The 25,192-nt window shown below is 62.7% G+C and overlaps 2 protein-coding genes across 4 annotated transcripts in view; one reads left to right on the plus strand and one right to left on the minus strand.

Annotated features, from left to right (window-relative positions):
* NUP98 (nucleoporin 98 and 96 precursor) overlaps positions 1-3,368 on the minus strand; it is a 36,170-nt gene extending 32,802 nt beyond the window's left edge. Inside the window, exons 1-2 of one of the 2 annotated variants that reach the window (XM_054293748.1) lie at positions 3,293-3,337; positions 1,914-2,060 (exon numbers count right to left, since the gene is read on the minus strand). The gene's annotated coding sequence lies outside the window, so the exon portion shown is untranslated. Of the gene's footprint in view, positions 1-1,913; positions 2,061-3,292 lie in introns of both variants that reach the window. The other variant, XM_054293747.1, reaches the window with a different exon arrangement.
* A 397-nt stretch (positions 3,369-3,765) lies between these two features.
* PGAP2 (post-GPI attachment to proteins 2) lies at positions 3,766-24,876 on the plus strand. 2 transcript variants are annotated; one of them, XM_054293805.1, is made up of 6 exons: positions 3,766-3,836; positions 7,355-7,528; positions 8,621-8,873; positions 12,492-12,598; positions 23,547-23,655; positions 24,138-24,876. In XM_054293805.1, the coding sequence occupies exons 2-6, from the start codon at positions 7,364-7,366 to the stop codon at positions 24,266-24,268; spliced, it is 765 nt and encodes a 254-aa protein (XP_054149780.1). In that variant the 5' UTR covers positions 3,766-3,836; positions 7,355-7,363; the 3' UTR covers positions 24,269-24,876. The 2 variants fall into 2 exon arrangements, with proteins under 2 accessions (XP_054149780.1, XP_054149781.1); XM_054293806.1 differs by having other exon boundaries at positions 12,492-12,586.
* The last annotated feature ends 316 nt before the right edge of the window (positions 24,877-25,192 follow it).

Consider the following 25,192-nt stretch of genomic DNA (forward strand, 5'->3'; position numbering starts at 1 on the left):
CCAAACCCTGCCACAACCCCAGGAGGGTCAAAGGCACCAACATTCCAGTGACACTAAACACCAGAGTCCCTAAAATTAAGGTGTGGCCTTTAATTACAGCTGGAGTTCCTGCCCATCTCGGCCTGTGTCCTGGGCTGCAGCGATCCCACAGCAATCCTTGGGCTTTCCAGGAATGATTTTCCTGTCCCACCCTCTCCGCCAGTTGCCTCAAGCCCGGCAGAGGGGAATGCACTGCACAGGGATTACAGGAACCCAGCCTCCCTCTGCTCCCCCTCCCAGCAGTTGCTGTTCCAGGGCAGTTTTGCTGGGCCCAGTTCCCTCTCCAGCCCCCACGGTTCCTTTCCAGCATTCCCTGCTGCCTCTCCCAGCCTCCTCCCCCAGCTCAAACAGATACAAACTCGGCTCCAGCTCTCCGAGTTTGTCAACAAACCCAGCACAAGAATCCCCACAGCTCCTCGGGCACACTGTGGGGAACTGTGGGGCGTTTTCCTGCAGCTTCACCACTGAAAGCTCCAGATTAGCCAAGAACGTGCCAGATAAATAAAAAAAGCCAGTGCTGCCCCAAATAATGTTCATATTGTCCCCAAAACAGCAGTACTAGTAACAACAACAACAAAAAGCTAGAACTAGAAAAATAAAATGCCATGTAAACCCTAAAAAAGCCATTTTAGCAAGAAAAAGCCAAAGTTAAAAAAGTCAGCATTACCCCAAAAATGCCATGCTGACCAAAAATAATGGGTGTAATGATCCATCAAAAGCCATATTAGCCAGAAGAAAATGACAATGCTAACCAGAAAAAATACACGTTACCAAAATAATGTCCAATAACAAAAACAAAATGCTAGTACTACCCCACTCCCTCCAGATTGAGCAGGAAATGAGCGATTCCCCCACATTCCCAGGTACTCCTGGCAGCAGCAGCCACACACAGCACTGCAGACCATCAGCAGTGCAAGGATGGCCCACAGCAGGAATATTCCCAGGGCAAACAACTCCATTAGAATTCCAAACAATTCTAAAGCCCAAGCTGCCCTTTCCCTGTGCCCAAGGCAAGCACAGAGGGACTGGGCATTGCCCAGCACAGCCTCCCCCAGGGAAACTGCTACATCCATGTGCCCAGCCTTCAAACTGAAGTGCTCGTTTCCCTAACACCAGCAGCACTTTCTGGGAATGGCCAAATCCAGACTGGGAGCAGCCACAGGCTCCCCCATCCCTGAGCAGCTGGGCACCAAACCAGCCCACAACAACCAGCCCAGGCAGGAGAAATAAAAGGATGATTTGTAGTGTCGCCTCCAACTACGCCAACAGACACACCACACAATCCTGGAGTGTCAAGGGTCTCCACACATCCACAGGCAAACCCTTACAGGCTTCATTTGTCCCAGGAAGAGGAATTTCAGTGAAATGATCCTGGTAAAAGCCAGGAAAAGCTGCTCTGACAAACTCTCAGAGCTCCCCAAGCTGAGAGGAGCTCCTGGGAGAGGGTAACACTGCACCCTGAGCCCTCCTCACCTTCTTCCACGGGATCCCCGGGGCTGGCACAGCCCTGCCAGGAGCCCATGCAGTGCCAGCTGTGCCCCATGGGCACCTTGTCCCCAGCCCAGAGCACTCAGTGCCACCTCCAGGGCACACCTGCAGGGATGGGCACTGCAAAGCTCCCTGGGCAGCCCCTGCCAAGGCCTGAGCTCCCTTTCCATGGGCAAACTCCTGCTGCTGTCCAAGCTGAGCCTCCTGTCAGGGAGTTATGAGAGTGGAAAAGTCCACCCTGCACATCCTTTTCTCCAGGCTGACCCCCCCAGGTCCTTCTCCACCAGAATCTGCTCCCAAAGACACCTCTCCATTCCTATGGAATATTTCCAGGCACCTCCCCTTGTGCCAGTGCAAGTTTCCCTTTCAGGCCAGATAAAAATCACCTGCACTTTCCTGCTGTCCGATGTTGTGACTCTCAGCCTTATCTGCAAACTCACAAGTCACTCATTTTCTGTGGCTCCGCTTTGCTAAGTCACAGTTCTCACATTGTCCTGAGATCACTAAACGCCAAACTCTACCTAAGAAGAAAACTAAAAATAATATTTTAAGAGAAAACGTGTTATGGAAAGATTCCCCCTCCCACAGCAAGCATTTTGTTCAACTTCAAACCCACCCCTCCTCCCCTGCACCTCGAGGGCTGTGTCCAGTTCTGGGCACCTCAGAGCAAGAGAGCCCTGGAGGGGCTGGAGTGTGCCCAGAGCAGGGCATGGAGCTGGAAGGGGCTGCAGAATCCCTGAGGGAGCTGGAAGGGGCTGCAGAATCCCTGAGGGAGTTGGAAGGGGCTGAGGCTGGAGCAAAGGAGGCTCAGGGGCCCTTGTGGCTCTGCACAAGGCCCTGCCAGGAGGGCACAGCCGGGGGGGTCGGGCTCTGCTGCCAGGGAACAGGGACAGGAGCAGAGGGAGCGGCCTCAGGCTGGGCCAGGGCAGGCTCAGCTGGGACAGCAGCAGCAATTTGCCCATGGAAAGGGAGCTCAGGCCTTGGCAGGGGCTGCCCAGGGAGCTTTGCAGTGCCCATCCCTGCAGGTGTGCCCTGGAGGTGGCACTGAGTGCTCTGGGCTGGGGACAGGGTGCCCATGGGGCACAGCTGGCACTGCATGGGCTGGCAGGGCTGTGCCAGCCCCTGGGATTTGGGGATTCAGTGAACCCAAAGCTGGAGCAGAATTAGTAAAACTCGAGGGTTTTACACAGGATCCCTCTCCCACTCGCTGCAGCCCCCGCTGAGGAGGGACCCCACGCCCCAAAAAGCTCTAATTGAAGTTTAACAGCAACAGCAGAAAATCCCCCAGAAGCACCCAAACAAACCCACATCACCAACATAACTTCAAGTCACATGTAACCAACCTAACTTTAAAGTACGACTATTTAACACGACAGCAAGTAACTCCCGGCCCCGGGGAGCGCCGGGCCGTTACCCGCATCCAGAGCCGCGTATCCCCCGTGGAAAACCCCCGGAATCTCCCACCGGACCCGCACCGGGACAACCGAAAAGGCCTAAAAATGCCCCAAGGCATTTTTAGGTACTGCGGAGAGAGCCGCGGCACGGCTGCCGGGAAATACCAGCCGCTCACGGCCTCCCCGCCTCCCTCCGGCCCTCCCTCCGTCCCGGGGCCTCCCCGCGCCCCCCCCACTCCGGGACCGCCCGGTCTCCCGGCACAAAAGGCCTGGCGGCGGCGCCACGGCCACGCCGGGAGGGCAGGGCGGCCGGGCCGCGTCGCTGGGCGCGGGGGGCGGGCGGGGCAGCCCCCGCAGGCCCCGGTGCTCACCGCGGGTGCCGGGAAGCGCCGCTCAGGAGCGGCCGGGCCGGGTCGGGCCCGCGGTGCCGCCGCCGCCGCCTCACGGGGCCGCAGCTGCGTCACAGCCCGCGCGCGCACTCCCGGCCTCCCCCGCGCGCCGCCTCGGCCCCGCCCCGCTTCCGCCTCCCATTGGCCGCGCCCCCCCCGCTCTCGCCCCGAGCTCAACGCTGATTGGGCCAAACTGCGCCGCGCACTGAGCGCCCATTGGTCGAAAGGGCGGCGGAGAGGGCGGGGCTCGGCGCCGCGGAAGGGTCCAGAACGGCCCGTGTCGCGGCGCCACCCTGACATCCGGGGCGTTTAGAGGGGGCGGGGCTTCTGCCGTGAGGACCAATCGTGCGTGGCGGCGCGCGGGAGCTGGGCCCCGCCTCTTAAAGGGGCCGCAGCGGGTTTTTGGGGCGGAGGAAGGAGAGGAAGAGGTGGGAGAAAGGGAGGAAGAGGAGGAGGCGGAAAAGGCGGAGGAGGCGTGGTGGGGCTGCCGGGCCGGGCCATGGGGCAGCGCCACGGGGGCTGAGCGGTAAGCGAGGGCATGGGGGTGTTGGGGAAGGGTCCCAGGGAGCGTCTCTGGGGGAATGTGGGGTGCCCCGAGGGGTCACTCAGTGCGGGAGCCTGGGGGTCCTGGGGCGGGGGGCGCCTGCGGGGACCCCGGGGGAACGGGGGGTGCCCGGAGAGGGGTCTAAGAGGGTGTGCGGTACCCGGGACAGCTCTCGGGGTGCTGCAGCCCTTCTCCTGCAGGACAGGTCGTGGCCATTCAACACGCGGTATAAAAGCTTTGCCTTTTATTTGCCCTCTTTGGGCGAGACCCCCGCGCGGAGGGAGGGCAGGGGCTGTGGGGCTCCTGCCGTGGGGTCCTCGGGGTGTCCCACGGCACGGGGAGCTGTGGCCGAGCCCCCCGAGGGAGGAGCAGGGTTTGGGAGGCTCCATCCGCCGCCCCGGGCTGTGGGGAGCCCTCGGGGGGTCTCGGGGAGGTGAGCCTGGGCCGGCCGGGGACCCCCTTCCACACTCGGCCCTTTGGAGCTTCCCTTTCTCTTTGCTTTTATCCTCATAACTCCCTGTCTCCGTGCCCGGCAGCGCGGGTGCGGCTGAGCTCTGCGTTCGTTCTGTGGCCCCTCGGTGCTTGGCGTCGGTGCCTTCCCTGGGGCTCGGCCCCCCGTTGTGGGGGGCTTTTGGTGCGGGTACAGTGGCCGTGCTGCCCTGGGGCACTGCCCAGACGGCTCAGGGATTGTCTGTAAATCCGATTTGTCCCGCAGCCGGGCTGTGGGATCCATCCCAGCCTGATCCCTTGGGCCTGAGGGGATTCCTTGGGGCTGGGGATCGCTGTGCCTGTCCCCGCGTTCCCGACCTGACAGCCCGGTTTGGTTGTGTGGGGCTTGTGCTGCCCTGACCCTGCAGCCGGGGGTGTGCGGAGCCATGGAATGTTCTGAGGGAAGGGACCCCCAGGGATCCCCCCGTGCCAGCCCTGCCCTGCCCAGAGCCCACCAAGGCCAGCCTGGGCATCCCTGGCAGCGCTGGCCAAAGGCTGCTGGAGCTGTGGCAGCCTCGGGGCCGTGCCCATTCCCTGGGCAGCCTGGGCAGTGCCAGGAAGATAGGAAGAACCTTTCACAATATCCAGCCTAACCCTGCCCTGGCCCAGCTCCAGGCAGCGCTGCCCGTGCAGGGCCGGGTGCGGCGGGGCGAACACGGGTTGGGGAGCCGGGGCTGAGGCAGCCGGGGCTGTGGGAGCCGGAGCCGGACCTGAGGCAGCCGGGCTGTGGGAGCCGGGGCTGTGGGAGCCGGAGCCAGGGGAGCCGGGCTGTGGGAGCCGGGGCTGTGGGAGCCGGGGCTGTGGGAGCCGGGGCTGTTGGAGCCGGAGCCGGGGAAGCCGGGCTGTGGAGCCGGGGCTGTGGGAGCCGGGGCTGTGAGAGCCGGAGCCGGGGAAGCCGGGCTGTGGAGCCGGGGCTGTGGGAGCCGAGGCTGTGGAGCCGGGGCTGTGAGAGCCGGAGCCAGGGAAGCCGGGCTGTGGAGCTGGGGCTGTGGAGCTGGGGCTGTGGAGCGAGGGCTGTGGGAGCCGGAGCTGGGGGAGCCGGGCTGTGGAGCCAGGGCTGTGCCGGAGGAGCTGCGGCTCCCGGCGGGACTGACAGCGGTTGCCCGGCTGTGTCAGCGCTGCCCCGAGCACAGGGAATGGTCTGGATGGATGCCACGGGACAGGGTTCACGTGCCCTTCCTGCCAGATCCCTCTGGAGGGTTGCAGGGAACGGCCCTGCTCTGCCCTGCTCTGCCTGCTCCCTGTTCTCCGTGAGTCTCGAGGTGCCTGTGTCCACACAATGGGATTTCTTTGGCTGCCCATCCTGCGGCTGTGGGGTCACTCAGGCTGTGAGGGGCTGAGCTCTGTGTGTGTGGGGTCACTCAGGCTGTGAGGGGCTGAGCTGTGTGTGTGTGGGGTCACTCAGGGTGTGAGGGGCTGAGCTGTGTGTGTGTGGGGTCACAGGGAGTGTGAGGGGCTGCACTCTGTGTGTGTGGGGTCACAGGGAGTGTGAGGGGCTGAGCCGTGTGTGTGTGGGGTCACTCAGGGTGTGAGGGGCTGAGCCGTGTGTGTGTGGGGTCACAGGGAGTGTGAGGGGCTGAGCCGTGTGTGTGTGGGGTCACTCAGGGTGTGAGGGGCTGAGCAGTGTGTGTGTGGGGTCACAGGGAGTGTGAGGGGCTGAGCCGTGTGTGTGTGGGGTCACAGGGAGTGTGAGGGGCTGAGCTGTGTGTGTGTGGGGTCACTCAGGGTGTGAGGGGCTGAGCCGTGTGTGTGTGGGGTCACAGGGAGTGTGAGGGGCTGAGCTGTGTGTGTGTGGGGTCACAGGGAGTGTGAGGGGCTGAGCCGTGTGTGTGTGGGGTCACTCAGGGTGTGAGGGGCTGAGCCGTGTGTGTGTGGGGTCACAGGGAGTGTGAGGGGCTGAGCCGTGTGTGTGTGGGGTCACTCAGGGTGTGAGGGGCTGAGCAGTGTGTGTGTGGGGTCACAGGGAGTGTGAGGGGCTGAGCCGTGTGTGTGTGGGGTCACAGGGAGTGTGAGGGGCTGAGCCGTGTGTGTGTGGGGTCACTCAGGGTGTGAGGGGCTGAGCTCTGTGTGTGTGGGGTCACAGGGAGTGTGAGGGGCTGAGCCGTGTGTGTGTGGGGTCACAGGGAGTGTGAGGGGCTGAGCCGTGTGTGTGTGGGGTCACAGGGAGTGTGAGGGGCTGAGCTCTGTGTGTGTGGGGTCACTCAGGGTGTGAGGGGCTGAGCTGTGTGTGTGTGGGGTCACAGGGAGTGTGAGGGGCTGAGCCGTGTGTGTGTGGGGTCACTCAGGGTGTGAGGGGCTGAGCCGTGTGTGTGTGGGGTCACAGGGAGTGTGAGGGGCTGAGCCGTGTGTGTGTGGGGTCACTCAGGGTGTGAGGGGCTGAGCAGTGTGTGTGTGGGGTCACAGGGAGTGTGAGGGGCTGAGCCGTGTGTGTGTGGGGTCACTCAGGGTGTGAGGGGCTGAGCAGTGTGTGTGTGGGGTCACAGGGAGTGTGAGGGGCTGAGCAGTGTGTGTGTGGGGTCACTCAGGCTGTGAGGGGCTGAGCCGTGTGTGTGTGGGGTCACTCAGGGTGTGAGGGGCTGAGCTCTGTGTGTGTGGGGTCACTCAGGGTGTGAGGGGCTGAGCCGTGTGTGTGTGGGGTCACTCAGGCTGTGAGGGGCTGAGCCGTGTGTGTGTGGGGTCACTCAGGGTGTGAGGGGCTGAGCCGTGTGTGTGTGGGGTCACTCAGGCTGTGAGGGGCTGAGCCGTGTGTGTGTGGGGTCACAGGGAGTGTGAGGGGCTGAGCCGTGTGTGTGTGGGGTCACTCAGGCTGTGAGGGGCTGAGCCGTGTGTGTGTGGGGTCACAGGGAGTGTGAGGGGCTGAGCTGTGTGTGTGTGGGGTCACTCAGGGTGTGAGGGGCTGCGCTCTGTGTGTGTGGGGTCACGGAGCCCAGCCTGTGACTGATCCCCACCCTGCCACCCTGCCCAGAGCAGGCCAGAGCACCCCGGTCAGAGATTGGTTCGTTCATTTCCAGGTTTCCAAGATGCTGCAGGTCCCGCTGCCGCTGGATCGGGACGGGATCCTGTTCCGGCTGCGTTTCACCACGCTGGCCCTGGGCACTGTGTTCTGCCCCCTCTTTGGGTTCCTCTTCTGTGTCATCTGGTCTCTGCTCTTCAACTTCCGTGAGACGACTGCAACCCACTGTGGGGTGAGAGGCTATCTGGGGGAAACCCATGTTCCCGGGGGGTGACAGAGCTCCTGTGTCCTCCTGGGCTCCTCTCCCTCCTCCTGGGCTCTTCTGTCTCCTCTCCTGGCCTCCTCTCCCTCCCTCTGGGCTCCCTTCTCCTCCTGCGTTCGTATCTACCTTCTGGATTCCTCTCTCCTCCTCTCCCTCCTTCTGGGCTCCTCTCTTGGACTTTCCCACCAAAGTTTTCCAGAATCCAGAGCAAGCTGCATCGTTTCATTGTCCTTGTGGTGCCTCAGGACCGGCAGCAGCAGGTTTGGCTTTGTGCTGGGACTGAAGGCAGCACAGACTGGTCAGGCTGGTGTCTGGACTGGGCACGCTGGGGGTTATTGCAGTGAGGAATAAAGGTGGGGAAGCTGAAGGGAAATACACTGTCCTGGGGAGGGGTTGGTGCAGAGCTGCTGCCCCAGGTCTGCTGGAGTTCAGAGGAGCCACAGGTGTCAGGGAGGGAGGGCCTGGAGCTCCATGTGGGATGGGATTGGGCTCAGGGCTTTCAGGCTGCTGGACGAGCAGCTGGACACGAGTTGGGGATGGAGGGCAGGAGACATCTCACTCCAGCAGGAGAACTTCAGTAGGGCCTAGAGTGCCAGAAAAGGGGGAATGGCTTCCCAGTGCCAGAGGGCAGGGCTGGATGGGATCTTGGGAATGGCAGGGTGGGCAGGCCCTGGCACAGGGTGCCCAGGGCAGCTGTGGCTGCCCCTGCATCCCTGGCAGTGCCCAAGGCCAGGCTGGACGCTGGGGCTGGAGCAGCCTGGGACAGTGGGAGGTGTCCCTGGGCCTTAAGGTCCCTCCAACCAAAACTGTTCTGGGATTCTCTGGACAATCAGGAGTGTAAAAGGGAGAAACCTGAGCAGGTACCTGGGCAGGGCCCCCCAGCACCCCAGGCCTGCCCCAGCAGTGATCCACAACCCCATGGGATGGACGGGGGCGCTGCCACGATACATCCCCTGGCTTTGGGGCTAGGAATTACCTCGTTGAGCATTACCGAAAGGACAGTTTCAGCGTGTGGAGGGGCACACTGCGCGTGCCTGTCCCCACGAGCCCGTGTCCCCGCAGGTGCCCAACTACCTGCCGTCCATCAGCGCGGCCATCGGGGGCGAGACCCCGCAGCGCTACGTGTGGCGCCTGTGCATCGGCCTGCACTCAGCACCGCGCCTGCTCGTGGCTGTGGCCTACTGGAACCACTACCAGAGCTGCCACTGCCCCCACCCCCGCTACCTGCGCCTGTGCCACGCCACCCTGCTGCTCAACCTCATCGAGAACTTCGCCCTCCTCATCCTCACCTACGTGTCCTCCACCGAAAACTATGGTAGGTGTCCCCCCTGCCCGCCCCTCTCCCTGCAGCTGGGAGAGAAAACAGTTCAAAGCCCCCAGGGAGTCCATTGGGGTTAGTGGTTATAGAGGAATGAAGGGTACACGGTGTGTAAATACTGCTGCTTTTCCCACAGTTCTTGGTTGCTGATGCTTGGTTGAAGCCCTGGGTTCAGGTTGGGGATGGAGCCTGGACCAAGTCTTGGCAGCTGGTTCCACCCCTGTGACCAGGCCTGATCCAGGGCTGAGGTGGGTCAGAGCTCATCCTGCTTCCCCTCCATCCCCACAGCAGGGCTGGGCTCTGAGCTGGCTCTGCTCCAGCTGCCTTCACAAACCCTCCCCAGGAGTTTCTGGGCAAAATTTCATAGAATCATGGAATGCCAGACTGGTTTGCATTGGGAAGGGACCTCACAGCCCACCCAGTGCCACCCCTGCCATGGCAGGGACACCTCCCACTGTCCCCAGTGCCCAGCCTGGCCTTGGCACTGCCAGGGATGCAGGGGCAGCCCCAGCTGCTCTGGGCACCCTGTGCCAGGGCCTGCCCACCCTGCCAGGGAACAATTCCTCATTGCCCAGATCCCACCCAGCCCTGCCCTCTGGCACTGGCAGCCATTCCCTGGGTGCTGTCCCTGCAGGCCTTGTCCCCAGTCCCTCTGCAGCTCTGCTGGGGCCCCTGCAGGCCCTGCCAGGGGCTCTGAGCTCTCCCTGCAGCTTCTCCTGTGCAGGTGAGCCCCCCCAGCTCTCCCAGCCTGGCTCCAGAGCAGAGGGGCTCCAGCCCTCTGATAGCTCCTGGAAACAGAATCAGAGTTGTTCAGGATAAATCCATGTATCCAGAACCTGGCCATGACAGACTGGGAAATTCTCTTTCCCCACATGGTCTCATCTCAGAGGAACACAAGTGCCAGTGCTGGTCTGCAGCTGCTGCTTCATCCTAAGATCTGGAGGAGGCCCCAGGGGTTAAGTGGAGAGCACTGAAATGCAGGAGCCAGCAAGGTGGTGCTGTTGCAGTGGGAGCACACCCTGTGCTGGGCTGTATCAGCAGGGCTGCAATGTGTTGGCTTTTCCTGCACAGCAGGATGGTGATGATGGGTACTGTGCCCAGCTGTGGGCTGCACAGGGACTGGGGACAAAGAATGGAGTGCCAGGACAAGGGCAATGGCTTCCCACTGCCAGAGGGCAGGGCTGGATCTTGGGAATTGGGAATTGGGAATTGTTCCCTGGCAGGATGGGCAGGCCCTGGCACAGGGTGCCCAGAGCAGCTGGGGCTGCCCCTGCATCCCTGGCAGTGCCCAAGGCCTGGCTGGACACTGGGGCTGGGAGCACCTGGGGCAGTGGAAGATGTCCCTGCCATGGCAGGAACAGGGATGAAAAGGTTTTTAAGGTCCCTCTCAACCCAAACTGTTCTGGGATTCAGGGCTGTGGTGCTTTGAGCAGAGTCCCAGGATCTCCCCCAGCCTTTGGGTGAGGATGCTCTGTGGTGGAGCCCAGTGACTGGGATGGCAGGGCAGGAACCTCCTGGTGATGGGGGTCTGTCAGTGATGGAGAGAGACAGGGAGACTGACTCAGTGATCAGAATCCGATTTTATTGTGGGATACAAACACTTATGTACTATTTCAGGGAGATAGTAATGTGTACTGCAATAGTTAGGCTAAAATCACACACACAAACTTATGCATATAACAGCATCTCTTGCTTGCAGAGTTTAATGGGATTTTCTTTTTCTGGTAAACCTGTCTGATTTAATCTTCTTACAATCTCGTTCTAATTTTCAAAGTTCCGTTTGCTTTTGCCAAGGCATCCTGTAATCAAATCTCTTATGGTAACCAGGTCCAAAGTGCATCATCTGTCTTGTGTCCCCCAACATTCCAACAGAGGTCTGTGCTCTGGGACGTGTCCCTGTCCCACTCACCCCCCTTGTCTCCTGCCAGCCTGCCCTGTCCCCATGGTGAGGTGTCCCAGTGCCCCTCTCATGGCAGGGTCTGCAGCCTGACCTGCCCCAGGGCCTTCTCCAGCTTGTCCAGGCCAGGGCCCTGCCCTTGGAAATGCAGGTGCTGCTCTGAGGTTTGGCCAGCAGGGCCAGCCCGGTGCAGAGCCCTGGGAGTGGGCTGACCCACTTCCTGGGATCCTCACCCCAGACTAATCCCCGGCTCTGGAGAAAGTTTCAGCCCTGAGCTGCCATGCTCAGGTTAATCATCCCTGCAGGACACCCCGGTCTGACCTCTCCCCATCCCTGTGGGACACCCCGCTCTGACCTCTCCCCATCCCTGCGGGACACCCCGCTCTGACCTCTCCCCATCCATCCCTGCAGGACACCCTGCTCTGACCTCTCCCCATCCCTGCGGGACACCCTGCTCTGACCTCTCCCCATCCCTGCGGGACACCCCGCTCTGACCTCTCCCCATCCCTGCGGGACACCCTGCTCTGACCTCTCCCCATCCATCCCTGCAGGGCATCCTTCTCTGACCTCTCCCTATCCCTCACCCTGCTCTGAGCTCTCCCCATCCATCCCTGCAGGGCACCCTGCTCTGAGCTCTCCCCATCCCTGCTCTGACCTCTCCCCATCCCTGTGGGACACCCCGCTCTGACCTCTCCCCATCCATCCCTGCAGGGCACCCTGCTCTGAGCTCTCCCCATCCCTGCTCTGACCTCTCCCCATCCCTGCGGGACACCCCGCTCTGACCTCTCCCCATCCCCGCAGGACACCCTGCTCTGAGCTCTCCCCATCCCTGCTCTGACCTCTCCCCATCCCTGTGGGACACCCCGCTCTGACCTCTCCCCATCCCTGCAGGACACCCTGCTCTGAGCTCTCCCCATCCCTGCTCTGACCTCTCCCCATCCATCCCTGCAGGGCACCCTGCTCTGACCTCTCCCACCTGCTGGCACCTCACTCCTCACGTGCTTTCCTTCCCCTGGCATGGAGAGGGCACACAGGGATGGGCATTCCTGGTGCTCAGGTGGTTGGGAATTCAGCCTGAGGTTCAGCTTAGCTTCTGGGGAAGGGGCTGGGAAGTTCTCTTCAGAGCAGCACTTGTGAAAATCTCTCACCTGAAGGTGCGGGGGCTGTGTGGGGTTTGGGGCCTTGGGAGCAGCTCTACCTTAGCCTTGCTCCAGCTGCTTTCCCAGCCTGATCCTGTACCTGGGCTAGTCCAGCTATGCACAAGGCAACCTCAGGCTGCACATGAGGCTGCTGATGCTGCTAATGGGCAGTAGGCAATACAGGGGACAGAAGATGAACTTTGGACTGGCTCACTCTGTACCCCCCTCCCCGTGCCTCAGTTTCTCTGTCCCTAGAACAACAGTGGCAATGCCGAGCTGCTCCCAAGTGTTACTTTACAGCTGTGTGAAACTGTGGTCCCAGAGCACAGAAACACCCTCCAGGCACTTTGGGATAAGTCTTCCAGGCACTTTTATCCCCTTCCAGGGGGCCCTGAGGCAGCAGGAGAAGGTTATGGAGCCGTGCTGTGCCTGTCTCCTGCCAAGACCCCACTGGAGTCCCAGCATCACTAGGAGTGCTGGGGCTCCCAGCAGAGCACAAAGCCTTCCCAAATCCTGCCCCACGTTCCCCTTGTGCTCCTGGCTTGGATTGAACAGGAAACCTGTTGTTTGTCAATCCAGCAATCCATGAAAATGCCTTCATCGTGTTCATCACGTCGGCCCTGGGCCACATGCTGCTCACCTGCATCCTCTGGAGAATGACTAAGAAACACACAGTAAGTCCCGAGGTACAGACACTTTCCTTTCTTCTCTCTGTGCTGGGAGCTGGGAGGGGGCTCTGGGGCCGTGCTGGGAGCTGGGAGGGGGCTTTGGGCTGGCACTGAAGGGCTTTGGCTGTCCGTGCTTGTGAAGGTGCTAGAGGAGCCAACAGCAGCAGGTGAAACGGAAGAACTCACCAAAATCCATTTACCAAAGCAAAACGGGAAGGAAGCTTTTTATTTCCTATTTTCTTGTTTTATCATAGAACCACAGAATGGTTTGGGTGGGAAGGGACCCTAAAGCCCACCCAGTGCCACCCCTGCCATGGGACATGGGACACCTCCCACTGTCCCAGGCTGCTCCCAGCCCCAGTGTCCAGCCTGCCCTTGGGCACTGCCAGGGTTGCAGGGGCAGCCCCAGCTGCTCTGGGCAGGGAAGGATTTCCTCCCACTATCTGATTAAGTTTTCATTGAGAGATCATATTGGAAACCACTCAGCATCCCTGTGGGTTGGGATTACTCATCCCTTCTCCATGCCTGTTGCTAAACTGAATTTGGCTTCCCTGTGCTGGGCATTGCTGGTCCTGCAAGCTGGGAGCAGTGGGCAGCAGGAGCTGTTCTCCCTTTGCTCCAGAATGACTGTGAGCAGGCTGGCTCTGGCTGCTTTTCTGGGGAAGGGTCAGAGGGTGCAGGGGCTGCCTGTGGGGGCAGCGGGTCTGGGGGAGGATCCAGACAGGGACTCCTGGTCCCATTGCCCAGATGCAGCTTCTGTGCTGGTTTGTGGTGTGAGTCCTGGGCCTTGGGCAGGACATCCAGCTTGGTCCTGGATTTTGGGGCAGGTGGGCAGGACATCCAGCCTTGTCCTGGATTTTGGGGCAGGTGGGCAGGACATCCAGCTTGGTCCCGACCTGTGGGCACTGGCAGCCATGGGCAGGGCAGGACATCCAAGACACATGAGGAGTGAGGTGCCAGGACCTGCTTCTGTACACTTCCCTTCACCTGTGGATCTGGACTGCCTGGAATTGTCTGTCCTTTCCCCTCAGGATACTTCTCCCCAGCTGATCCCAGTCCAGCACTCATGGTCCCAGTGTTAAATGGGGAGGGGTCCTGGGGTTCTGTTGCCCCAGGAAGGTGACACTTTGCAGAGCAGAGCCCATGGGAGGTGTGTGCCTGTGTCCCGGGCTGGGAGGATGACAAGGGCTGGACAAGCCTCTCCCAAGGGACTGTGAGCAGGGCTGCAGGGCAGGTGCTGTGCCTGGGGATTGTGTCCCAGCAGGATGAGTGCTGTGGGGCTGAGCTCTGCAGCCCTGTCAGGATGAGTGCTGGGGGGCCCAGCCCTGTCAGGATGAGTGCTGTGGGGCTGAGCTCTGCAGTCCCAGCAGGATGAGTGCTGTGGGGCTGAGCTCTGCAGCCCTGTCAGGATGAATCCTGGGGGGCCCAGCCCAGTCAGGATGAGTGCTGGGGGGCCCAGCCCTGTCAGGATGAGTGCTGTGGGGCTGAGCTCTGCAGCCCTGTCAGGATGAATCCTGGGGGGCCCAGCCCTGTCAGGATGAGTGCTGTGGGGCCCAGCCCTGTCAGGATGAGTGCTGTGGGGCTGAGCTCTGCAGTCCCAGCAGGATGAGTGCTGTGGGGCTGAGCTCTGCAGCCCTGTCAGGATGAATCCTGGGGGGCCCAGCCCAGTCAGGATGAGTGCTGGGGGGCCCAGCCCTGTCAGGATGAGTGCTGTGGGGCTGAGCTCTGCAGTCCCAGCTGGGTGAGTGCTGTGGGGCTGAGCTCTGCAGCCCTGTCAGGATGAGTGCTGTGGGGCTGAGCTCTGCAGTCCCAGCTGGGTGAGTGCTGTGGGGCTGAGCTCTGCAGCCCTGTCAGGATGAGTGCTGTGGGGCTGAGCTCTGCAGCCCTGTCAGGATGAGTGCTGTGGGGCTGAGCTCTGCAGTCCTGTCAGGATGAGTGCTGTGGGGCTGAGCTCTGCAGCCCTGTCAGGATGAGTGCTGTGGGGCCCAGCCCTGTCAGGATGAGTGCTGTGGGGCTGAGCTCTGCAGTCCTGTCAGGACGAGTGCTGTGGGGCTGAGCTCTGCAGCCCTGTCAGGATGAGTGCTGTGGGGCTGAGCTCTGCAGCCCTGTCAGGATGAATCCTGGGGGGCCCAGCCCTGTCAGGATGAGTGCTGGGGGGCCCAGCTCCACATTCCTGGAGCAGCTCCTGCTCTGTCACCACTGCTTATCCTCCCCTTCCGCCAATTCAGCAAGCCTGTCCCTGCTGCCTGACTCCAGAGACCTGGGAAAGAAGCTTCCAGCAGCTGTTTGGCTGCAAGCCTCCTTAGGAAGGGGACTTGTGGAGATTCTGAGAGTCTCCTCTCTCCCTGGGAAGTGATCTGTTCTCCCTGCTGATATGGGAATAGCGGGAGTTCACAGTCATTCCCTGGCAGCTTTCCCACGGCTTCCTTTATTTCTGTCATATTGTTTTGGCTTGTCTTTTTTCTGGGTGAGACCTCCCAGGCCCAGATCTCCTCCCCTGCCACGTCACCCACTGGGGCTGGTTCATCTCCCCTGCAATGGACCGGGGTGAGGCATCCCAGATCCTGGGCTCAGCTTTAGGCCCCTCAAGGCAAGAGAGCCTTTGGAGGGCTGGAGCATGTCCAGGGACGGGAATGGAGCTGGGGAAGGGGCTGGAGGAGCTCAGCCTGGAGAAACGGAGGCTCAGGGGACCTTGTGGCTCTGCACAGCTCCTGACAGGAGGGGACAGATGGGGGTTTGGGCTCTGCTCGCAGGGAACAGGGACAGGACAGGAGGAATCAGCCTCCAACTGTGCCAGGGGAGGTTCACGTTGGATATTGGGATAATCACTTCCTCGGCAGGGCTGTCCAGCCCTGACACAGCTGCCCAGGCCAGGGGTGGAGTCCCATCCCTGGAGGTATTTCACAGCTGTGTGGGTGTGACACTCGGGGACATGCATTAATGGTGGCCTTGGCTCTGCTGGGGCGCAGTTGCACTCAGTGCTCTCAGAGGGATTTTCCAGCCTCCTTGTTTTCTGTGACTCTACCCATGGGCTGAAGGAATCTGCACATCCATGAGGGGAAGGGCAGGGAGCATGGTGACACCTTGGCTGAGCATGCCAGCACCTGGCACGGTGCCACCACTCACTTCCTCCTCCCGTCCTGGAGCACCCCTGCTGGTGGAGGGGGGCCGCCCTCGAAGTGCATGGTCCCCCCAAAGCTGGGGGGTTCCCCGAGGAGACAGGAGCCGCCCAGGGCCAGCCCTGCCCCGAGGCCGCCGGGGGTGCGGTGTCCCTGTGTCAGCTGCGGTGTCCCTGTGCCAGCTGCGGTGTCCCCGCCCGGTTCGTGCGCGGCCACAGGATGGAGCTGTCGCCCAGGGCACGAGGGTGACAGTAAGGGAGGAGGAGGAGGAGGGCGCGGAGGGGTGACACAGCTCCCAGGCCGGCTGTGTCGGGGTGAAGGTGGCACAGTGCTTGTCACACCACCAGGCGTCCCCTTTGGCTGAGGGACTCGGGTCACTGCAGCTGCCGCGTCCCCGTGTCCGGTGGTGGCCTTGGGCTGGTGCCACCAATCCCTCCCACGGATCCTGCGGGCCGAGCAGGGTTTCCTGGGGATTGTCCCCCTCTCTGCCTGGATTCCTCAGGCTCCAAGCCTCTGCTCAGGGCTGGTGGCCCTGGCAGGCTTGGCACAGCTCCTGTGACACCCGTGGCTTGCTTGGCTGGGCAGGGTGGGACACAGGAGGTGCCACTGTCACATCCCTGCCGCATCCAAGGCTGTGCAGTGCCAGGGAGCTGCCCAGCCACGCTCGTGGGGCTGTTTCAGGCCAGGGCACAGCTGATCCCTCTGTGTACATCACCTTGGGGACAGACTCTGGCTTGGTTGGTGTCCCTTGTGGGGCCTTTGTTCACATGTGCTGCCCCCAGCCCTGGAGCTGGCGATGGCAGGAGGGGACAGCTGAGGGATGGCTCCGGTCCCACGGTGTTCTGTCCTTCCCTCCTCCCCAGCAGAGGGTCCCAACACGGTTCAGGCTCTCCAGGGCCAAACCTGGGACCAGGACCAGCTCCGTGTGGGGAGCTGCAAGGAGAGGGGAACAGGGGGGCAGTGCCTTCCCCGCCCCACAGCTGGCACTGCTTTAGGCGGGGGTTGAGCTCCCAGGTCTGGCATGGTAGGAGGGACAGGAATTGCTCTTGCAAAAGCTTCTCGTGTCCCACAGGGCTCCTGTTGCAACTGGTGTTGTGTGAGGGCAGGAAGGTGCAGAGGAACTGGTTTGTAATGGGGAAGTACAGGCGGTTTCCAGTTTCGAGGTGGCAAATGGTGAGAGAAAGGAAAATAAAGCTCTGTGGGAGGGGAGAAGAGAGAAAGCAGGACAGAGAAAAGGAGGGGAGGGGGCAAAGCAGAGGAGAGAGATTCTGTGGAAAAGGGAAATGGAGCCTGGCAGCCTTCAGCTGTGGCTGATCACTGTACCCTGTGCTTGGTGCTTGGCCGTGGCTTGGCAGTGCCCACCTGGGCTGGCAGCTCTGCTGTTCCTGGCTGCCTGCTCGCCCTTAAAACCCTCCTTCCCCCGGCCCTGAGTTGCAGAGCTGGGCACTGGGGCAGAGCAGTTTCACTTCTTGTTTGCAAACACACTTTCACCGCCCCCAGCTCAGGGCTGCTGGCCCCAGCACACACCAGTGTGTGCATGTGGTGGGCACCAGGCTGGCTGGCTCCGGCCCATCAGAGGAGGCCATGGGGCTGCTCCAGGGCTGGAGCCCCTCTGGAGCCAGGCTGGGAGGGCTGGGGGTGCTCACCTGGAGAGGAGAAGCTGCAGGGAGAGCTCAGAGCCCCTGGCAGGGCCTGCAGGGGCTCCAGCAGAGCTGCAGAGGGACTGGGGACAAGGCCTGCAGGGACAGCACCCAGGGAATGGCTGCCAGTGCCAGAGGGCAGGGCTGGGTGGGATCTTGGCAGTGAGGAATTGTTCCCTGGCAGGGTGGGCAGGCCCTGGCACAGGGTGCCCAGAGCAGCTGGGGCTGCCCCTGCATCCCTGGCAGTGCCCAAGGGCAGGCTGGGCACTGGGGACAGTGGGAGGCGTCCCTGCCATGGCAGGGGTGGCACTGGGTGCTGAGCCCAGCCCAGGCTGCCCCAGTGCAAAGGCACAGGAGGAGCCTGTGGGGCACAGCCCCTGTGTCCCCTGGGCCCAGCTGGGCCCCGGAGCTGGAGCAGGGTGTGAGCTGTGTCCTGCCCAGCAGGGCCCTGTGAGCAGCAGGGACCACAAGCACCCTGGTGACCACGCGTGGTTTCACCCCAGCTCCCTCAGCGCCCCCGGAGCGCTGCCGCGGCTCAGAGGAGCTCTCTGTGAGCAGCTGAGCTCCGTGTGGGGCCCTCTGGGCCCTCTGCACACACCCGGAAACCCTCCAGGGAGCTGGGGCTGTGCGTGACACGCAGCCCTGCAGGTGCCACTTGTGCCTCAGAAAGGGATGGTGGCTCCCGGGCAGAGCCAGGGCCTGGGCGCTCCCTGCAGAGTGAGCTGTTGCTGTTTGAGTTAAGGGCACTGCCAGCGCTGTCCCCGTCAGGCACTGGGGGCTAGGCACACTGCTGCTGCTCTCTGGAGGCAGTGCGAGAAGCAGGAGGCTCCTATGGTAGCTCACAGCAGCCACTCAGCCCTCAGAGCTGCATTTGTGGGGCTTGGGGCTCCTCCAGGGTGGGGGAAGGAGACCCCCAGTGCCTTCTGTGGGCTGGGAGCAGCATGCAGAGTATGTCCATGGACTGGGAGCAGCATCCCAGAGTGTGCCCATGGGCTGGGCTGGGAGCAGCATCCCAGAGTGTGCCCAGGGCTGGGAGCAGCATCCCACAGTGTGCCCAGGGCTGGGAGCAGCATCCCAGAGTGTGCCCAGGGCTGGGAGCAGCATCCCAGAGTGTGCCCATGGGCTGGGAGCAGCATCCCAGAGTGTGCCCATGGGCTGGGAGCAGCATCCAGAGTGTGCCCAGGGCTGGGAGCAGCATCCCAGAGTGTGCCCATGGGCTGGGCTGGGAGCAGCATCCCAGAGTGTGCCCAGGGCTGGGAGCAGCATCCAGAGTGTGCCCATGGGCTGGGAGCAGCATCCCAGAGTGTGCCCAGGGCTGGGAGCAGCATCCCAGAGTGTGCCCATGGGCTGGGCTGGGAGCAGCATCCCAGAGTGTGCCCAGGGCTGGGAGCAGCATCCCACAGTGTGCCCAGGGCTGGGAGCAGCATCCCAGAGTGTGCCCAGGGCTGGGAGCAGCATCCCAGAGTGTGCCCATGGGCTGGGAGCAGCATCCCAGAGTGTGCCCATGGGCTGGGAGCAGCATCCAGAGTGTGCCCAGGGCTGGGAGCAGCATCCCAGAGTGTGCCCAGGGCTGGGAGCAGCATCCCACAGTGTGCCCAGGGCTGGGAGCAGCATCCCAGAGTGTGCCCAGGGCTGGGAGCAGCATCCCAGAGTGTGCCCATGGGCTGGGCTGGGAGCAGCATCCCAGAGTGTGCCCATGGGCTGGGAGCAGCATCCAGAGTGTGCCCAGGGCTGGGAGCAGCATCCAGAGTGTGCCCATGGGCTGGGAGCAGCATCCCAGAGTGTGCCCATGGGCTGGCTGGGCTGGGAGCAGCATCCAGAGTGTGCCCAGGGCTGGGAGCAGCATCCAGAGTGTGCCCAGGGCTGGGAGCAGCATCCCAGAGTGTGCCCATGGGCTGGGAGCAGCATCCAGAGTGTGCCCATGGGCTGGGCTGGGAGCAGCATCCCAGAGTGTGCCCATGGGCTGGGAGCAGCATCCAGAGTGTGCCCATGGGCTGGGCTGGGAGCAGCATCCCAGAGTGTGCCCATGGGCTGGGAGCAGCATCCAGAGTGTGCCCAGGGCTGGGAGCAGCATCCCAGAGTGTGCCCAGGGCTGGGAGCAGCATCCCAGAGTGTGCCCATGGGCTGGCTGGGCTGGGAGCAGCATCCAGAGTGTGCCCAGGGCTGGGAGCAGCATCCAGAGTGTGCCCAGGGCTGGGAGCAGCATCCCAGAGTGTGCCCATGGGCTGGGAGCAGCATCCAGAGTGTGCCCAGGGCTGGGAGCAGCATCCAGAGTGTGCCCATGGGCTGGGAGCAGCATCCCAGAGTGTGCCCAGGGCTGGGCTGGGAGCAGCATCCAGAGTGTGCCCATGGGCTGGGCTGGGAGCAGCATCCCAGAGTGTGCCCATGGGCTGGGCTGGGAGCAGCATCCCAGAGTGTGCCCAGGGCTGGGAGCAGCATCCAGAGTGTGCCCATGGGCTGGGCTGGGAGCAGCATCCCAGAGTGTGCCCAGGGCTGGGAGCAGCATCCAGAGTGTGCCCATGGGCTGGGCTGGGAGCAGCATCCCAGAGTGTGCCCAGGGCTGGGAGCAGCATCCAGAGTGTGCCCAGGGCTGGGAGCAGCATCCCTGAGTGTGCCCATGGGCTGGGAGCAGCATCCCAGAGTGTGCCCAGGGCTGGGAGCAGCATCCAGAGTGTGCCCATGGGCTGGGCTGGGAGCAGCATCCAGAGTGTGCCCAGGGCTGGGAGCAGCATCCCAGAGTGTGCCCAGGGCTGGGAGCAGCATCCAGAGTGTGCCCATGGGCTGGGCTGGGAGCAGCATCCCAGAGTGTGCCCATGGGCTGGGAGCAGCATCCCAGAGTGTGCCCATGGGCTGGGAGCAGCATCCCAGAGTGTGCCCAGAGCTGGGAGCAGCATCCCAGAGTGTGCCCATGGGCTGGGAGCAGCATCCAGAGTGTGCCCAGGGCTGGGAGCAGCATCCAGAGTGTGCCCATGGGCTGGGCTGGGAGCAGCATCCAGAGTGTGCCCATGGGCTGGGCTGGGAGCAGCATCCCAGAGTGTGCCCATGGGCTGGGAGCAGCATCCAGAGTGTGCCCATGGGCTGGGAGCAGCATCCCAGAGTGTGCCCATGGGCTGGGAGCAGCATCCAGAGTGTGCCCATGGGCTGGGCTGGGAGCAGCATCCCAGAGTGTGCCCAGGGCTGGGAGCAGCATCCCAGAGTGTGCCCATGGGCTGGGCTGGGAGCAGCATCCCAGAGTGTGCCCATGGGCTGGGAGCAGCATCCCAGAGTGTGCCCATGGGCTGGCTGGGCTGGGAGCAGAGTCCCTGAGTGTGCCCCCAGGCTCTCTGCTGCAGCCACTCTCTCCTCCCTGAGCTGTCCAGCCTCCTGCTCCTGACTCACCTTTGCCTGCTGGGGAATGTGCCTCAGCTCAGGCCCACCAGCTGGGCACTAAATATAATTCCCTGTGCTTTTCTGAGCCAGACACACATGCAGCCACGGCGGGCTGGGCTGGCTCTGTGACACTGCTTGCCCCGGTCTGTCTTGCCAGGAGGAAGTTGGCAGCTCCAGCTGTGCCAGCCCAGCAGCCCCAGCCAGGCCACAGGGCAGCCTGGCACCAGCTCAGCTGGGAGCGCCCATCCTGGGGATTTTCTAACTCCCCTTTTTCCTCACAGGCAGCCAGAGTTTGGTGGCTTCTTGCCAGGGTGCTTGGAGCTGCCAGCTCCTCTCCAGGGCTCTGACCTGGGGGTTCCTGGTCCTGTCCAGGCTGAGCAATCCCGATTCTCCCAGTCTTTCCTCACAGCAGAGGAGCTCCATCCCTCCAATCTCGGTGCCCTCCTCTGGCCACCATGTGGCTCCCTGGGGTGTCCCCAGGCGGGGGATCCCCACAGAGCTGGGGCCATGGGAAGCAGGGACAGCGCCTGGCGCTGCCTGAGCCCTGAGCAGGGCAGTGGGTCCAGCCCACACCAGCGAGGGGATGGGCAGCTCCTCATCCAGCAGCTCCTGGAGCTCCCACCATGCTCCCCAAAGGCCCTTTCCCTTGCTGCTGCAGCAGGGCAGGGTGGCACTCCAGCTCCCACATCCCCCGGGGTGCCCGTGCACCCCAGTGCCCCTGCTGTGCTGGGCATCCTGCCCGTGCCCCTGCAGGGACCTCCCGAGGTGCCACCTTCCCAGCCAGCTCTGCTGAGCCTCCTGGCATGTCACCAGGTGCCCTGTGATCCCCTGGCACCGGGCTGAGCCAGCTGTGCCCTGGAATTAGGGATTAACACCTAATCATCCGTGTGATAATCCCCGGCCCAGACGGGCAGAGGGGAGCTCAGGGGACACCCAGACGTGCAAGGGCACTCTGGTGACCCGGGGTGGCTCCCACAGGGTGGCAGCGGGACCGGGGCGTTGGGCAGGATGACCTGTGACGGTGTTCACAGGGGTCTTAGGTTGAGGGAAGAGATGAGAATGTTGACTCCATGTTCAGAAGGCTTGATTTATTATATTATATTATATATAAATACATTAAAACTATACTAAAAGAATAAAACAAAAGGTTTCATCTCGGAAGGCTGGCTAAGCTAGGAACAGAAAAGAATGAGTAACAAAGGCAACAGTCTCGAGTCTCTGCCTGAGCTGGCTGGGCTGTGATTGGCTATTAATTATAAACACCTAAGATGAAAGATGATCTTTGATCATAATCAAAGATCTACCTGTTGCATTCCACAGCAGCAGATAACCATTGCTTACATTTTGTTCTTGAAGCCTCTCAGCTTCTCAGGCAGAGAAGTCCCTAAGGAGAGGGTTTTCCCGAGGAGATGTGTGCGACCATGAGCCGAGGCGTTCCGTGCAGGAGCGGGTGCCGGGGCCCCGGGGGCCCGGGCAGGGTGTGTGGGTGCCGTGCCGGGGCCCAGCGCAGCCGTGTGCTGCCGTGGGAGCGCGGTGGCAGCGCGGTGACAGCGCCGTTCCCAGCCGCTTTTCCGGTGTGAAACTCGGCGGCACCGCGCCTCGGGGCTGGCTCTGCGCTCCCGGTGCCTCCGCTGCTGCTCACGCTCGGCTCGGCTCGGCTCGGCTCGGCTCGGCTGGGCTGGCCCGAGGGACCGGCGGTGCCCAGGCAGGGCCAGCCCGGCCCCGTGGGCTGGAGGTGGCGTCACCCGCGTGTCCCCGCACGCTGAGGTGCCCGTCAATCCGTCCTTCCGCTCTGGGTTTTCCTCCCTGGCACGCGTTATGGGGGTAATGGAAAGTGTGATGGGGCAATTTAAATTTTCCTTGTTATCAGCGCTCCGTCAGAATGGAATCTTTGTCTCATGTGAAGCGTCGGGCAAGGGGGAAATTCCCCTCCCACCTGCAACAGCCAGGGCTGTCTGTGGTATCCCCAGCCCCTTCTGTGGGGCTGTCCCCCCTTGCAGCCCCAATGCTCATTGGGCTCCAGACACGGCTTGGGGCTCCCCTGCCCCCCAGGCTGCCGGATCCTTATCCATGACCCTCAGGGTGATGGGAGAAAGAGAGGCAGGGAATTGGAGCCTGGATGCTCACAGCACCTGCTGTGCCTGCCGGGGGTCAGTGCACCCCCAGCCCCAGTTTGGGGTGCTGGGCAGAGGGTTGGGAGCCTGTCACAGGGGACAGGCCTGGCCCCTGGCTTGTCACAAAGGCTGAGCCCTGCGGGACAGAGCGGTGAGCTGCGAGTGTGGGGCTGCTGGCAGCATCCCCGTGCTCTGTCCCTGCCCCATCAGAGGGGGTGCTGGGGGGCAGGATGGGGCCCCTCCAGTGCCAGGGCGTGCTGGGCAAGCTCTCCAGCGCAGCACCCGCCCCAGCTGCCGCCCTTCATGTGGTTTCCTCCTCCCTGCTGCTGTTGTGGCTGAGGGGGTGCAGCACCCGCTGAATTCCCTGTGCCCTGGGGCCACCTGCAGCCACCCGGGCCCGGGGATCTGCCTCTGGTAGAGCCTTGGCCCATCCTCGAGGGGTCCCCTGAGCACCCCAGCACCGGGGGCACCACATTTGCTGGGGCTCTGTGGCTCCCTCACACCCTGTATCTCCGTGTAGGTGTGAGCCCCTGGCATGGCACAGCCCTGCCCCAGCCACCCCTGGGGCTGGCCTGGGGGGCTCTGCACGAGGGGCCAGGGTGCAGAGACCCCCGGGGCTGTGCAGGGCCAGGGCAGAGCTTCCCTGGGATGGGCATGGCATGGCATGGCATGGCATGGCATGGCATGGCTGCTTTGGCATCAGCCGGTCCTTGGCCTCTTCCAGGAGCGCAAGTCGTACAAGTGGAAGCAGCTGCTCTTCTTCTTCACCTTCATCACGTTCGCGTTCGCCGTGTGCGTTTACTTCCACCACAACTGGTACTGCGGCCCTGGAGGTGAGGGGGCTGCTGGGGGCGCGTGGGGAAGGGGCTGGGTGCTCCCAGAATCACTGAATCACAGGATTGTTAAGGTTGGAAGGGATCCCTGGGATCAGCAAGTCCCAGCTGTGCCCCATGCCCACCTTGTCCCCAGCCCAGAGCACTGAGTGCCACCTCCAGGCCTTCCTTGGACACTTCCAGGGATGGGCACTCCAGACCTCCCTGGGCAGCTCCAATGCCTGACCACCCCATCTCTGAAAAAATTCCTTTTGGTGTCCAAGAATTCCTCCTGATGTCTGACATCTTCCTAATGCGATGCCTTGCCTTCCAATCCCAGCCCAGGGAAGCTCCAGGTGCCCAGCCACGCTTCTTCCTTGGGGGGGCCCAAGCCCCCCAGCCCCTGCTCTGCTGTCCCAAACAGGTGGCCCAGAGACCCCCCCAGCTCCCCCACAGCAGATGCAGCTGTGGGTGCCCCTCACCTGCTGTGCTTCCTCCCCCAGTGTACACTGTCTTCGCCTTCCTGGAGTACCTGGTTGTCCTCTCCAACATGGCCTTCCACATGACTGCCTTCTGGGACTTCGGCAACAAGGAGCTGGTGGTGAGCTCCCTGCTGGAGGACAAGCACTTCTAGGCAGCCCGTGCTGGGGCTCCTCTTCCCTGTGCTGCTGGAGGAGGGCTGCCTGTTTGCTGTGGAGCTGCTGCGAGGGTCCGCCGAGGTCCCCGAGTGTCTGTCCCTGCTGCACCTGCAGCTCTGCTCCAGGGGAGCTGGGGGCTCTCCCAGGGACTGACCCCCTGTCCTGGCTCCCTCCGGCTCCAGGAGGGCAGGACAGAGCAGGGACAGGGACCTGCTGCTTTGGAGAATGCTCCAGGGAGACCAGGATGCTGCTCCCAGTGTCGGGGCGTGGGGGTCCAGCCCTGCCCTGCCCTTTCTTGGCCTGGGGGGTCTCACAGTTCCTCCTCCAGGCTGGGGGTCTTGGGGCAAGTCCTCAGAAAGGGCTGGTGGCCTTTTGGGCTGGCTTCAGGCGCTGCTCTCTGGCTGGACTGGGGCAGGTCCTGGCCCACGTGTGCCTGAGTGCCCAGGAGGGGAGCAGGAAGGTGCTGGGCCGTGCAGGGACTGCCTGGGGTAGGGTGGGAGCGCACAGGGCACAGCAGGTGCTGGGAGCATCCAGGTCTCACTCCTGCCTTTCCCAGAGGCCCCCCAGCAGCACAGGCTGTGCCAGGGGTGCTGTGCCCATTCCAGCCCAGCAGCACAGGCTGTGCCAGGGGTGCTGTGCCCGTTCCAGCCCGGCAGCACAGGCTGTGCCAGGGGTGCTGTGCCCGTTCCGGCCCAGTCTGAGGAGGAAGGCTGGGTGTGCTGGTGCTGGAGGGCTTTGCCCCAGCGTCCCCATGGCTTCCCCTGTGCCGTGGGGCTGGAGCTGGGACCTCTGGGGTGCAGCAGTGCCCCCAGCGTGCAGCCCTGGCTGCCAGGGCACAGGGGACATGGCTGGATGGCAGATGGGGGCTGACAGTGTGCCCAAGCTCCTCCTGCAGTGCTGCTGGCAGGGGCACCTGGAGC

Source organism: Melozone crissalis, unplaced genomic scaffold (genome assembly GCF_028551555.1).
Source record: "Melozone crissalis strain CALT ecotype California unplaced genomic scaffold, PUWL_Pcris_2 ptg000187l_1, whole genome shotgun sequence".
NCBI classification, from domain to species: Eukaryota; Metazoa; Chordata; class Aves; order Passeriformes; family Passerellidae; genus Melozone; species Melozone crissalis.